This window comes from Sebastes fasciatus, chromosome 4 (genome assembly GCF_043250625.1).
Source record: "Sebastes fasciatus isolate fSebFas1 chromosome 4, fSebFas1.pri, whole genome shotgun sequence".
In the NCBI taxonomy this organism is placed as follows: domain Eukaryota; kingdom Metazoa; phylum Chordata; class Actinopteri; order Perciformes; family Sebastidae; genus Sebastes; species Sebastes fasciatus.
The window spans coordinates 13,348,640-13,364,497 of NC_133798.1; the positions used below are offsets into that span (position 1 = coordinate 13,348,640).

The 15,858-nt window shown below is 41.7% G+C and overlaps 1 protein-coding gene across 1 annotated transcript in view; it reads right to left on the reverse strand.

Moving 5' to 3' along the window:
• Positions 1-2,541: 2,541 nt before the first annotated feature.
• Positions 2,542-15,858, reverse strand: part of mbtps1 (membrane-bound transcription factor peptidase, site 1) — a 30,868-nt gene continuing 17,551 nt past the window's right edge. Inside the window, exons 11-23 of the mRNA XM_074632105.1 lie at positions 14,184-14,345; positions 13,002-13,146; positions 12,619-12,807; positions 11,913-12,085; positions 11,692-11,807; positions 11,384-11,540; positions 7,821-7,945; positions 7,633-7,710; positions 7,324-7,464; positions 7,090-7,221; positions 6,847-6,973; positions 5,012-5,142; positions 2,542-3,549 (exon numbers count right to left, since the gene is read on the reverse strand). Coding sequence (XP_074488206.1) covers positions 3,332-3,549; positions 5,012-5,142; positions 6,847-6,973; positions 7,090-7,221; positions 7,324-7,464; positions 7,633-7,710; positions 7,821-7,945; positions 11,384-11,540; positions 11,692-11,807; positions 11,913-12,085; positions 12,619-12,807; positions 13,002-13,146; positions 14,184-14,345 — 1,894 coding nt within the window. The 3' untranslated portion in view covers positions 2,542-3,331. The remainder of the gene's footprint in view (positions 3,550-5,011; positions 5,143-6,846; positions 6,974-7,089; positions 7,222-7,323; positions 7,465-7,632; positions 7,711-7,820; positions 7,946-11,383; positions 11,541-11,691; positions 11,808-11,912; positions 12,086-12,618; positions 12,808-13,001; positions 13,147-14,183; positions 14,346-15,858) is intronic.

Below are 15,858 nucleotides of genomic sequence, written 5' to 3' on the forward strand. Positions count from 1 at the left end.
CAAAATATTTTTGGCATCATTGGGCAAAAAATCCATAATAACCTTTCAGCATATTGTAATTCAAGTGTTCTGAGAGAAAACTAAACTTCTGCACCTCCTCATGGCTCTGTTTTCAGGCTTCAAAAAATGTGTCTTTAAAAAGACTTTGACCAATCACAGGTCATTTCAGAGAGAGAGCATTCCTATTGGCTGTTCATTCAACGGAGGCAGCTGTCAATCACTCGCAAACTCCAATCAAACGGTCGCCTCAAATGTTTTCAGAAACATCTCGTAGTGTACTGCTTAGCTTTAAAATGAGAAAGTTTGCTCCGGCTGGTGGGCGGTGCTTGGTATTTCCTCAACTGTTCTCAACATGGCTGTCGGGTCACAAACTTTCTCATTTTACAGCTAAACAGTACACAACAAGATGTTTCTGAAAACATTTGAGGCGAGAAATAGGCATTACAGTAACAGAATATTGATTCATATTTGATCAGCGCTGCCTAGTTTGACTGTTTGATCGGAGTTTGCGAGTGATTGAGTTGCTCAGACGGCAAGGCTCCAGCTCGGCTCTGATTGGTTGTTTTCCTCCGGTCTGTGAAATCTTCCAGATGCCATTAGGAGCACCGGAGGACACAGAGGCACATGATTTCTTTTCAGATTACCTGTCTCATGCACTACTATACTGTACTATAAAAATACCTTTTTTAATCATATTTGCTCCAATTCTACCCACAGCAGCTTTAACTGGATGAATATACTGTATATATTTTGTCTTATTCAGTCTTCATGTGTGCAAGTACAAGCATGCTCCTCCTAAAAAGAAGGAAATCTTCAGGGTGTCCTGGTGGCCAAAATGCACGTCATTACTCTCACCCGTCTACTGTTGAATAAAGGCAAAAACTCCTATCTTGAAAAGATGAATGATTCTGCTTCGATGATCACAATTTTTCCCCACACAACTTACACACACTGAAAAAGCTCCAGGTGTCGTCTCTTCATTATATAACCACTGACATCGTTGGTGTTCTACTTTTTGGTGTTCATGCTCACAGGTATTGACTTAACTCTGTGATTATTGGAATAACATGGATTTCCACTCTATCCACAGGAGGAAAACCATAGAGTAATATACTGCCGGTGGGTCGGCTGTGGCTCAGAGGTTAGAGCAGGTTGTCCACAGATCCCCGGCTGCTCCGGTCACATGTCGATGTGTCCTTGAGCAAGACACTTAACCCCAAATGCTCCCGAAGGCACAGCCATCGGTGTGTGAATGAGTATTTATATTAGATCCTGATGGGCAAAGTTGGCACCTTGCATGGCAGCCTCTGCAATCAGTGTATGAATGTGTGTGTGAATGGGTGAATGCTGACATGTAATGTAAAGCACTTTAAGTGGTTCGAAGACTAGAAAAGCACTATATAAATGAAGTCCATTTACCATTTACCATATAAGAGGTGGACGTAGTCACCCATTGGTTGGTGGACTGACGCTTTGAAGCCTCAAGTTCGAACGCTGAATAAGACATTTTTTGGGCAACCAAAAAGGTTGTAATTAACTTTCATGAACTGAAAACATGCTGTGAAAGAGTTAAAGTTCTACGCCGAATACAACGTCGTGGTAGCGACCAGTCACAAGGTAGCCACGTCCTAAAGCATCCCCTGCTTTATGGTCTATATGGTCTATGGGACCATAATTTACCAAATGAACATCATGCTGGATTGAAGAAGACTTGAAACTAGAGATTGAGACCATAAACTCATGTTTACAATGTTTACTGAGGTAATAAATCAAGTGAGAAGTAGGGTCATTTTTTCAACATGTTTAAATTTTGAAAATGGGTGTAGTTCCCCTTTAACAGGCATGTTGCTTTAGCAAAGCTTTTCTTCAAACTTCACAATAGCACTACTGGAGTATCAGCTGAAAATGCTATTAACTGGCAATCAGTTTAAACCTCTTCAATCTAACCACTGAATAGACTGCAGAGGGCCCAAAGAAAAATGGACTAACTGAATATTTAGAGCCCAGTTGCACCGTTGTGGTTCAATAATGATCGAGAGTCACTGGACTGGAAAACGAATTCAAAATCGAAGGATATGAAGGAGAGTGGTTCCAACTCATACAACACTGTGGGGACATTGACTAAATGGAAGTTTTAATCATTTAATTCTTCTTCTTTTGGGGCCCAAAACTATTTCAGATGTTAATAATACATTTGGTGTCTGAATTATACTGTTATCTGTTAAAATAGCTGTTTTTGAAGGAAAGAAGAGAACATCAGTATAACAGGCCATAATGGAATAACACATAATAGAGCAAAGTTAATTTTCACCTTGCTTTACTCGCACAAGTTTCACAAGGAATTTCTCGCTTGAGCTGAAATATCTCAACTCTTAACTGACTGAATATGCAAAACGAAATGAACGAAAAGTTCGCCTCGCTCTTGGTGTGAATGCGCCATGAGAAGTGCTACGTTTTGGGTATCTTGAATTGCCATTAGACATGACTTGAAAAGCAACCCCAGAACCAATGCATTTAGAAGCCCAAAAACAACAAAGCCGGTCACTTTGATTATGCTTTTTAATTGATGAGATATATTTGAACAAGTCTGTCAATGCTACTTTGACCATGAGATCATGAAGGAGGGTATCAACAGAACGCCTGGCCAGAGTTCATTCATTATAGAAAATATAAAAACAATGAAAAGACAGTGATTCGAAACTGATATGAGCAGGACTTACAAAACAGTGGAGAAGACAACTTAGATCATCCATGTTTAAATATCAGTATGATTGTATGTGTGTGTGTGTGTTTCTGTCCGTGTGTATGCCAACTGCTTTATTCTTAAAGTGCATACAGTATGTGTCGTGTGTGTGTGAAGTCTCTTGTACTTCTGAGTATGTGTTTTAGGGTACGAACAAATTCAATAAATATAAAAAGTCAGACACATTTCATCCATAAAGAAACAGTTTGGTCGAAGAAGAGAGAGGGAAATGCAGACATGTCTGTCTAAATCAGGCATTTTTAGGGCCAGGTGTATACTGTGTGTTTTACATCATGTGTGTGACGCTGTCTAATACTGTTCATTAGTCCACAAACACACACAAACACCCACGGACAGCCTTGAACAGACAAGAGGCACAAAAACTGTTATCAGCATCCAAGAGACGCCTGGAGTCGCGGTACGTTTGCGTCCGGCAGGCTTGAGTTTAAGAGTCTCAATGGTCCGTTAGACTCCCATGTAGTTCCACACCTCCAATGTTGCCGCTCAACACGAGTTGTCCGTTTAACAGCGTCTCAGTTCGGGAGGTGAAGCCAGGTCTACGGCAGCAGCTCAGAGTTGCAGTCCCAGTCAAACTGTGGGGTTTTTCACGGTCGTCGTCGTCGTCTGCTGCTGCTGCTGCTGCTGGAGGTATGTGGGCCGTTTGATGCGGGGTTTCCTGCGCTTGGGTTTGCTCTTGGCCTTCGTGAGCTGGACCACGAAAAAGGACAGGACGACCATCGCTCCCAGGAAGGCGAACACGGGGATGGTCTGGCCCACTTCTTGGTTGTAGCGACCGGGCATTATCCCTGAGGGGATGAGGTCACAGGTCACAGGTCACATGGGGCCTCCTCAGTAGCCACCTTTAACATCTTTATCCTGACACACTGCAGTGACTCCTTTCACTGCAAATTTACCCACTGCGGTACTAATAAAGGAATATCTTATATCTTATCTTATCTTATTTAAATATCCTGCTATATTACTTAATACATACTGACACATATGAAATATGAAACGTCATTTTATAGCGATGAGTTGTTGTAAAACAGGATCTCTTAGTCTATTTAACTTCATGCTTGAGAGAAAATAGACCTTTCTGCTCTATGGATGAGATTGTCCTTTTATACATTCTCTCATTTAGGGGGGTTTCTGCAACTACGGTCACTTCTGACTCTCCCAAATAGAAAAAGAAAAATCAACCTCTATGAATTTTAATTTTAGCCATCAGAGTATGTGACACATATAAACAGGTACACAAGATTACATATAGTGGTTAGGATTTTAATCCATAACATGTTTATTTTTTATGGTTTTCATCACTTTTTCTTACTAAATGTCCTTACATTACAATAATGTTTATTTTATAATTTCTATAATATTTTTAAAGAAATTTAAATTAATTTTCATCATCATTGTAAATATTGATTTAAAAACATTTTCTAAAAATAGGAGGATTTCATGAGTTTCGTTACACTCTGAAATATGTTGACAGTAACCATAGATGTCAATCTTCATACACAAAAAAATATAAAATATATTGTGTTTTATGACAGATATTGCAATTCTAATTTCCAGAGAAACTAGAAACTAGATTTGTTTGGCTTTGAATAAAACTTTTGCTATGGTATTTGTTCAGTGTTACGTAAGGACTCAGAAATGTGAGACAGGTGCATTTAGATGAAAAAAAAATCATATAAATGATTTGTAAACAAAAAATCCTTTTAATATGGTGTAAAGTAATATGTATATGGAACAATTCCATTTGAAATAATGTCATAATATAATTGAATTAGCTCATTTTACGTATCTCAACATTGAGACCACAGTTGAGGGACATGAAGACAAGTGGTGTTTGGACCCATAAGCACCCATAAGATGCTTCATTGATTTTATTAAATGATATTATTTAGTAATTATTTTTATGTCAAGATGGGTAATAACAGTTTGTATATATTTATCAAGCATTGCACTGCAAATTTTAACATAAATCCTAAATTTTATTGCTGAGACTTATAATAACCATAATAATAACCAGCCACTTGGATAATTAATGGTGTTAAATTAAAAAAACGAAAGTGACAAATGTCCCCTTCTATGTCTTATATTAATACCAATTCTATTGCAAATGCTACTGTTAAGTTAAATTAACGGTTTCAAAACAATGTAGTCCATTGCTGTGTATAAAAGTCTTTAACAATTATTTTTTTTTGCTTTAAAACTAATCCCAAGTCACATTGCTTTTAGCAATAACTTTGAACCGAGTGTTACCTCCAGGGATGTCCCAGGCCCCACTCTCCCCAGGAGACAGAGGTCTGACCTGGGGACGGTAAGGCCTCACGTTTGGCAGAGCCACTTTGTCCAGATCCACTGAGAGAAGCTTCTGGTGCTTCCACAGGTTACTGAGAGCACGACACAGAGAGAGAAAGAAAGAAAGAGAGAAGGTGAGACAGAGCCTAACGTATGCGGTGTAATGTGTGCCTGCGTTGAGTTTGTCACAAAACCGAAGCTTTACTTCATGAGATTGATTTTACTTTGATTCCCTCTGTTGACGGGATGGAAAAAAACAAAGTTGCTGCGAGTAAAGGAGTTTCACGGCAGCATGGGCCGGCAGAAAGACCAGTTCCAGTGTGCGCAAAGCCGGCAGTAATGGGACAGAAAAGGTGAGGCTGATCATAAATAATGCATGAGTTGCAGCTCTCCTGGTGATCTCAGCTACTGACATCACCTAGAGTTGTAGTACCTTCACGTCTGGAGTTTAAGAAGCTCTTGATGAATGAATTTGATTTGCTTTTACACTGATTCACTCTGCTGACAGGTTGGAAAAAAGACTGTTGCCAGAAAAAAAAGAAAAATTCCATGTTTGAACCCCACGACTGATTCAAAGTATTGTGTCACTGAAATATGTTGCTGGGAGACTCTAGCTCTATGTAGTGCTGTGACTGAAGGAGAGGTAACTAAAATGTTGACTATGGCAGAGTGCACAAACAAGATAACTCAGTGTAATCTCTTTCAGACATGTTGAGAAATATAATATAGCAGAGAAAGCTGCCGTGGTCAATCCAAGCATCACACACAGACATTCAAATTTCATCACCAGAAATCTGAGGAAAAAGACGTCACAACACGGAACACACCGTTTGATTGACAACTGATGTCTGAGAAATGATTATTTAGCATCACAAATGTAGATATGACGAAAAAGGGAATGTTAAACTATTAAAGGATGGCTCCATTATTTGGGGTTTCCTTATGTATTCAAATCTGAATATTCAAATTTTGGTCAAAGTATGTATGTTTTAGCGTCAAAATCTTATTTTCCTATGCCCTTCTAAAGCGTTTTCCTATGTGACCTGATGTACTGTAGGTTTCTGCATGATTACGCTGTTACATGTACAGTATATATACATCCTTATAGTCAGTGTATTAACGTTACATACAGTAACTTAGATTGAGGTCGGCACGCTCCCAGTTTGGAGAAGCACACAGGAGTAACGGCACGGAAGCTAAGCGATGTGCTGCTGTGGACGCCACGTTAGTTCAGATCCGAAAGTCACACAATAACACAAACACACTAACTGATCAATGCAGCGTTAAAACCATCAACTCTTGTGTTCTGTAAGGTAAAAATGACTAGTTTTGTGAATGGGGTCTGGTCTGGTGGCTTTGAAAACAGTGATGTAACGGCTTCAGTTCCCCGTCAGAGAGGTCTGTCTGACGGCGAGGTAAAGCAGTGAAAATCTTCTAAATATAGCGTACACCTAAACTGATGCTCCCATCCACAACCGCTTTACCTCGCTGTCAGAGAGCCCTTTCTGACGGGGAACTGAAGCCGTTATCTATGCTCTCTTCAAAGCCACCAGACTCCGTTCACAAAGACAATAATTTTACCTCCGAACCAATCCATTCAGTTATTTCCAAACTTAGCACAGCTAACTTTGACTCAGCTAGTGCTGGCCTTCACATTATTCATAACCTTATTGATTAGCTTCAATTAGCTTACTTTAGTAACCTACGTCACTGCTTCTTTCAACGGCTTTAAAAAAAAAAGAAAAAAGGAATAGATGTTCCCGCCCTTTAACTAATCAGTGTTTTGTCAGACCTACCTGGGTGCTGTCTCATTGAGTGGCTGTGGCTTCGCCCAAGACAGGTGGGGGCAAGCTGGTAGTGGGCGGGGCTTTGGGTCTCCCAGGTGAGGCTCTAGAACTTTGGAGTAGCGGTAGAGATGGTTGCCTGGAAGAATGGAAAGAATATATCTGAATAATTATAATGATAATAGCACTCATTTGAAGCAGGGCTTAAAAGCTGCTTTGCACACAACACGGACAGAGAAATGTACACTTTTTCACCTTCCAGTCTCAGTGGCAGTGGGCGCTCTGTGCCTGTGGGTGGTGCTACCCTGCTGTGGGAGTGGCTGAGGCTGGGAGGGGTCATACTGTAGGAAGTGTACTGAAGGAGAGCGTCGAGCAGCCAGAAACAGTCTGTGATAATATTACAATATTAATATTAATATTGGCTCAGTTGTTGTAAATAAAAAGTGAAAAAGCATACACACACACTGGAACACACTGAGGAGGAGTTACCTTTCTGTCTGTGGCTGTCGTCTATACAGTTAGAATCACCGTAGAGAGCGATGCGACCTCCCCCGTCAGACGGCGTTTGGTATAGTCCGAGGATGGGAACTCCCTCCACCACTGCTGTCTCCTGCTTTAACACTTCCAGACCTGTTAAAAGAACACACACACACACACACACACACACACACACACACAGTGTGGTGTTATATCTGAACTAAAGATTAAAAAGTTGCCTGTCAGCCTGCGTGGCTGCTGGCCAGCACTGCGCTACACTAAGCTCAGCTGGGTTCAATACTTTAAGAGGGACGCTGGTACCTTGGTCCTTTAGATTCTTGGCAATCACTATTCCGTCTTCTGGGAAACGGGCGATGCTGCAGCCTGAGGCATAGTACACTGAGAACGAGAGGGACTGTGTGAATAAAACAATACTAAAAGGTGACCAGAGGAGTAATGAAATCAGAAACTGAAGAGGGTGTGTTTGTGTTTGTGTGTGGGTGACTTACTGTCATGATCAGCCAAGGTGAAGTCTCCCTCGTACAGACCATCACTGAAAGCCATCCCCCACACTGAGATCAGGTCGTTCAGAGCCGGTACGTTAGCGCCCCCTGTGTCTGGCATCCACCACTGCCTGCAGGTTACATCAAGAAAACCATTTCTACAAACATTCATATACAAGACAAATATAAATCTACTAGGGATGACAATCGATTGAAATATTTTATCACGATTAATCGCACATTTTTTTATCTGTTCAAAATGTACCTTAAAAGGGAGATTTGTCAAGTATTTAATACTCTTATCAACATGGGAGTGGGCAAATATGCTGCTTTATGCAAATGTATCTTTATATTTATTATTAGAAATCAATTAACAACACAAAACAATGACAAATATTGTCCAGAAACCCTCACAGGTACTGAATGTAGCATAAACAATATGCTCAAATCATTACATAGCCCAACAGGCAACAACAGCTGTCAGTGTGTCAGTGTGCCGACTTGACTATGACTTGCCCCAAACATGCATGTGATTATCATAAAGTGGGGCATGTCTGTAAAGGGGAGACTCGTGGGTACCCAGAGAACCCATTTTCATTCACGTATCTTGCGGTCAGAAGTCAAGGGACCCCTTTGACCCCTTCTCGACAAGCTAGTATGATACAGTTGGTACCAATGGATTCCTCAGGTTTTCTAGTTCCATATGATGCCAGTATCTTCACTCTAGCTTTAAAACTGAGCCCATTACAACCTTTAAAATCGCAAGTTGCAGTAAATGCATTAGAGAAATTAGTGGCGTTAAAACAAATTTGCATTAATGCGTTATCACATTCACTTTGACAGCCCTAATATAAATCTACATAAGAAATCACCCACTGCTGCAAATTAGAAGACAGAACTAAGCATTGCTTTCAGTTTGACATCTGCTGCATACAGAGGATTGATTAAGGAAAATAAAGCAGGAAATATAGGAATAAAACACACGGTTGCAGGTTTTAAGGGATAACAATGGCAACTTTAAAAGGACCAATCTGTAATATATTCACTGTAATAAATCATAAAATGACCACGATATGTCACCAGAGATGGTTTTCTCCGGGTTCTCCGGCTTCCTCTCAGTCCAAAGACATGCAGGTTAGGTTAATTGTTGACTCTAAATTGCCCATAGGTGTGAATGTGAGCGTGAATGGTTGTCTGTCTCTATGTGTCTGCCCTGTGATAGTCTGGCGACCTGTCCAGGGTGTACCCCGCCTTCGCCCAATGACAGCTGGGATCGGCTCCAGCCCCCCCCCGCGCCCCAGAATGGGATAAGTGGTTACGGATAATGGATTGATGGATGGATGTCAACAGAGATTAAGGAAACATGCTAAATTAAAATACTGGCTTCTCCGACAAAAACGCTTCAGCCAGTATGTTCTCCTTTGAAATTTCCATCCCGGTCTGGACAATCTGTTTTTGTTTTTACTGGTGTGATCCCGTCTACTGCCCATTTCAACACCCCGCTGCTATATATGAAACAAATTGACATGCAAACACAGCCTTCTGCAGCCATGGAAGCAAGGTAACGAACCGCATCAACAGAGATAATGTGAACGTTAGATTCTACCTGACCTGAAAAGCAATCGGCACATCTCTCTGTGGTCCGTGTGCAGCTGGGTTAACAAGGCAGAGAGTATTTGAGACACACAGCCGGTGAAGTGATTCTGACTACTGCTGGCCAGAGGTTAACGCCGTGATGCTAACACACGCTAACTGCTATCAGTCACACTTTCGGAACAGAAGGGCCTCGGCTCCAACGTTTTGAATTTGGACTGCTGTTACCCATTTTAAATCACTAGCTGTCAGTGCTACATGTTGTAAATCATAAGAGAACAATAAGGAATACAAACATTACAAAAGCAGTACATTCATGAAGTGAAAAATTTGAGTTCCTAATTCAGGTCTCTGTCTCGGGGTCCAGAAAAGGCAGCAGTGAATGAACAAATCTGAAATGAGCCGTCGCCATTCAATTAAAACTGAATTACTCAGCATAATATTTTGAAGCCCTAAAGACTATATTTAACTCTTTTAATCCTGTGGATATTGTGCAACAGCTTGGGAAGGATATGAATGGAGCGGCAAGGAGTCGTGAGTAATTTCTAGCTCTGCATGAGGAGCTCTGAATCTGAGGAGTCGTGATATATTATATCTATTACAGAGCGAGGACGCAACACTGCAGAGAGGGAGTCGGACAGAAACTGTGATACAGCAGGCTGTTAACTACACAATGCGCTTTATCCTGCTATCATTATGACATGATGAAGCTGCTGGTGAAAGCTGGAGCTTCTGAGGTAATAGCGGTTTAATCATCGAACCGTCTCGTAATGGAGGGAGAGGACACATAGATCATTTTAAAGAAATAGATACAGGGAGCTTCCCAGACAAGAGCAATCACAGTCAGAGAGGACTTTAGAGCACTTGTGCACAACAATACTGTTCCTATAACTCATTGATCACAAAACACTCTGCATTACTTATTGGATTTCTGGAATTGCTGAGCTGCAATTTAGTTTTTTTGATCAGAGTGAGAACGGTTTTATACTTCTGCAGGGATGTGGAGAATCCCCTTTTGCAAATATTATGGCTGTACCGAATGTCATTTTTTTTTTTTTACATTTGAAGCTTCTATTGAGGTTTTCGAAATGAAGCTTTGAATGTCATCACCCTAAAAAAAGTCAAATAAAAAATCCTCGAACAAATTCCTCAATTTGAATAAAGTGATTCATTGGATTAAATGAGTTATTCTTTTTTTTATTAAATCAACTTTCTTTGTGTACGGTAAGCGCGAGAGCAGATCGTTTTTTTGACCAAAGTGGAAATGTTTTTGAAAGGCTAAACACCAACAAATATGGACTGATGCAGAATATTTAGTCAGATAAAAACATGTTGTGGATTTTGGAAATGATTACATCTATCTTTTTACAATAAATTTTGACTTTTGGAATTTACAACACTCTGGAGTTATTGAAAACAGGTATATATATTTTAGGGCTGTCAAAGTTAATGCGATAACGCAAATTTGTTTTAACTCCACTAATTTCTTTAACACATTAACGTAACTTGCGTTAATTTTTAGGTTGTAGTGGACTCCATTTTTTATGTCGGCTGTACTCTTTGCAGTGTGTTCAAATGTAACTTGTCGGCCAAGACAAAGGCGACGTGAGGCGACGCAATAGTCGGCCTTTATCGCAGCTAGTTCTGTGACGTCGGCTTGGTGTGTCTGGGCCTTTAGGGTGCTCGCCAAACCCAGATTCACTCTTGTTTTTGGAACAAGATTTGTCTGCTTGGCATTCACCTCGCTATATCTGCATTTTTCTGCCTTGGATGCTGGTGCTTACAATCTGGCACCTGATCGCTATGTTTTTATGAGATTTACAGCCAGAAACGCCACACACTTCTACTGGGTCATAAGTGATGCATGAGAAGGATTATTTTTGTATGAGACTATAAATCCTAGTCATTCTCCCTTTAACATTAGCCAGTGTTATTGCTATGCTATCAATAATCAGAAGTAGTAAAGTGGTGAATACCTGGTGTTTTCGTCGTAGAACTTGACCTTCCTCATGACCGAGGTGTTGTACCAGTCACTGAAGACGATGAGCGACAGGCCGTTGTCGATGTCTCTCCTCAGCTTGGTGATCTCTTCAGGAAAATACTCCTCCTCGCTGTCCACCATCAGCAACGTGCCTGCAGAGACACAACAGCAAACAACCCATTAGCTTGTTATCTTTTAATCAACCAGAAGCAAACTGAGAAAAAGAAAGCTTCATAAAGTGCCTGGAGCTGCTTAAAGTGGAAATCCTCTGATTCTGTTGTGTGTGATTTTGTGTGCTCTTACCATACTGGCTGGCATCAAAGCAGGTGATGGGCGCTCCGAGCACCTCAACAAAGTATCCCATACTCCTCAGGTGCTGGTACATGTCTCTGAAGTTAGTGTGGATGTGGTCTCCATTCCTGGAAACATAAAATAATCAATAATATTTCAGTTGGTAAAGGTCAAAACATGTAATGTGTCCTGAGAACTAAAGCAAACATGCACACACACACACGCACACGCACCAGTCTAGTGGGTCGTTCTTCATGCGGAGGTTGTCTCGGGGGAAGTAGCCGGGCGGGTAGCGCAGGTTGTGGTACTGGTCCCACAGCACCCTCTTACTGCGCGGGGGAGTTGGCACGATCTTCACCTTGATGGGCAGCTTGACTGTGGATGTCAGCTCACCGCCCACCTCAGACTGCAAGGGGTCAAAGGTCAAGAAGATGACCAGGTTATAACTAAAGAGGAGTATTTAATTACACAAGATAGATACTCTAGAACTCTAAAACAGTGTTTCCCAAATTTTTGTTCGTGGGGACCCACTTATTAAAAATGACAAACCATCAAGACCCAATTCACAATCGGCCTTATCTATAAATTGTGAGAAATGTAAGGCGTAAATGAACGTTCCTGACCATTTTTAATGCCATTTCCACAACACACCTTATAGTATCTTGAATAGGTAAACCAGCCATCAGGAAAAGCCATACTTTTATTCGGCACCTTTCTAAAGGCTCTGTAGATGTAGCTTTTTTTTTTTAAATATTCGTCTACATAAAAATGTTATCAATAAGACCTTTAAGTAAAGACATTTGAAACATGATGAGTCGGCTGTTGACGAAGGGGTACTTGACCTCATCGTCTGATAGCGATGTGGTTTGGGAAGCGCTGCTCTAGAAAAAGTGAAAGCTGCTTAGAAGACAGAGCTCAGGTGTTGCTGCGGTGACTCACATCATTCTCCGCAGGCGACGCCACTGTGACCATAATATGACCTTGAGCGATCCCTTCCCACGATGCCGCTTTCTTGGCCACGGAGATGGACACGGCCAGGTAGCCGGCCCACGGCCACAGCACGGGTGAATAGGAGACCGCCACGTCGATGTGGTCGCCGTTCTGAGGGAGGTAGGGCTGCCAGATGGGCTGAGCGGGAGAGAGCAAAGATGTTTTCAACAACTCATGATGCAGAACCAGGTCAGTCAAGGGAACTCGTCCTTCACGTGTCCTCTTACAGAACTTGAGGAAGAAATATTCACTAAATCGTGACTTGTTTGTAGAATAAAGGAAACTGAAAAATAAAAAGATTTGTATTGATTAGTGTAGTTTTGTGTGTGCACCTTGTCGACAATCCTGCCAGTGACACCCATGCCGTTGAGAATGGTCACGTTGACGATGGTTGGCATTCCTCCATAGTAGATGGGCTGAGAGCAGTAAGGCCACATGTACGGACTCTCTGTCAGGTCGATGTAACTGGGAGAAAGACTGGCAGGAGACAAGAAAGGGAAAGGATACTGTAGAAATGTGTTTTTTACTGAAACAAACTAGGAACATGGGGGGAAAACGACATGCAGCGTTGGCACATTTTCCCATCTAACACTATGGATTAAGAGTTTATTTCAACCTTATTGTTGGAACAGTGGAAGAGGCCAGTGGAAAGACAAATCATGACGGTTTTGGTGAGTTTTATTTTGTTTCTGTCGGGTTTGAGTGACGATATGTTCCGCTGCTCGAACAGCTGATCAACCTGCTGAAACTACCAGGGGCCGCTTTACTTGTAGTAACGTTACTACCGGGCAGCGACTGCGACAGTTAATACAAGGGAAATGTATATTTTTTTAAGACCGATCGAGAATCGTGACCCATCCCTAAAACAAGCAGGCAGCTACAACCTAAAAACCGCAAGTTGCGTTAATGCGTTAAAGAAAATAGTGGCGTTAAAACAAATTTGCGTTAACATGTTATTATCGCGTTAACTCTGACAGCCACATTAAGACCAGATTAGTGTGTTGGTGCTACTATGATCATGGGGAAAGATTTGAGTAGAATACTTCACTGTATCTTAAAATGTCATACAAACTTCTCATACTACTCCTGTAGGATAATCCGCTTCTCCAAAATTGTCTATTTTTACTGTGACTCTGGGTCGCTATTGGAATCCATTGTAACTTTTATGATCCAAAACAGACTATAGCTGCTGTCCTTCAAGAAGGAGCCGGCTGCAAACTTTTCAGAGCCACATTGCAAGCCTACAGGCGGTGAGTATTTTATACTCAAGAGATAGATCTTCAGTGGAGCACTCTGATTCTGCCAGTTTGAGCCCATCCTATTCCTCCCAAGAGGGAAGGCTGTGGCTCCTTTAGTGTGTGTAATGGTCGTGTATATGCCAACATGTGCAGGACAACATTTATGGACACGGTTAGATCCATATAGCTGAGGAACAGACTGTCTTTATGTGTACACAGGTTTCTGAATACATGAATCGGTGCTTTTTTTAGGACCCGTGTGTGAGAGATGTGTACCTGGCCTGAGGTTTGTAGCTGTTGAGGATCTGGTAGGCTCTGATCAGGTCTAGCTTCCCGTGGCCCTGCTCAAACATGTTGACACCCGGCAGACGTCGGGCCGAGGCGATCAGAGCCTGCTTCATGGAGGCCGGATTCACCAATTCCCTGTTCAGGACGGTGCTGGAGGACAGAGAAGGACAGGCAGGGTTAGTTTGGATCTGCTGGTTTCAGATTGCACGGCTTTTAATTCAGAACAGCGCTGGAGGAAAGAAGAGGGATGGGCTGGGATTAGTGCATGTGTGTGTGTGTGTGTGTGTGTGTGTGTGTGTGTGTGTGTGTGTGTGTGTGTGTGTGTGTGTGTGTGTCATCCCCCTGGGAGAGGGGAGAGGTGCCTGTTGTCAGCAAGGGTGGTATGATGTTTAACCCGGCAACATGAGCACACTAAATGGGCTCGGTTACAGCTATGTAACAAGAGGGCTTTCACCGTGTAAAGGCGGAATATTGACAGACTGAGAACAATACCCGACATTAATCAGCGACACGCCTTCTTCCTCCGGGACACATTTCACTGCCTGCTCATGTTCAGGATTACAGCACGAGAGATCGTTGCACCAGATCAAGCTTTTTAACAGCCTACATGTATCCTCGGATGTCAAACTCCTCTACAGGTCAGCTGGAACGGCACCCTCAAATTGGACACTCTTACTTGGGAGTGTCATCGCTTCAGCTCCCACAGAAGAGCCTCAGAGAGCTCCGGACTTCATCTACAACTACTCAGCACAGTTTTCAGTGACTCTCCGTGCTACAAGAGACGTGTTTTCATGACTAGATTGCCAGAATACAACTTAAAACATATACATTACATACATATTTTTGGCCGCTTTACATTTTAAATATTGAACATTTAGTTAACTTTAGAACCCCACAAGACTGTAGAGAGCTGGATTTTCTAATTATTAGTCAGACGCAGGGCAGGAATTTCACCATGGACCCTCTGTCTGGCCTTGATGTCACGCTCCCTGACTAACCAGAAGCAGAGACTAGAAATCCAAGCTAAATAGCCTGTAGTTCTTTCTTGCATCCTACGTCACTGTCACGTTGAGCTAGATGCAAGAAGAACAACAGATTTTGGAGCAGGAGAACTCAGCTTTACCATTCAATATAGCAGCACTGAGGAATTAACTCGCTTCAATCGACTACATTTACAATCAACACTTATTGGAAATCACCACATAAAAGATGGCGAACACGCTCATAATGACAATGTTAACATGCTGATGTTTAGCAGGTATAAAGTTTAACATGTTCATCATCTTACTTTAGAGGGTTAGCATGGCAACATTTGCTAATTAGCACAAAACACAAAGTACACCTGAGGCTGATGGGAACGGCATTAGTTTTGCAGGTATTGAGTCATAAAGTATTGGACAAATTAAAAAAAAAAAAAATGTCAGATGATGCACAAGAGGAACATTTAGTCAGTACAATAAATCATCACAACTTGCTAGTGGTTAGAAGCCTGGAGCTGTGATATCTCGCCATGAAAATAATAATAAAATCGAATTGCCAATAACAGCTCACAGCTTAACAACCAACTTCTGGTAAAATACACCTAAACGACCCACTAGAGAACATAGATAAACACACGACTGAACAACAACCTAATCAAATTCCAACGGTTTTACATTCTTGC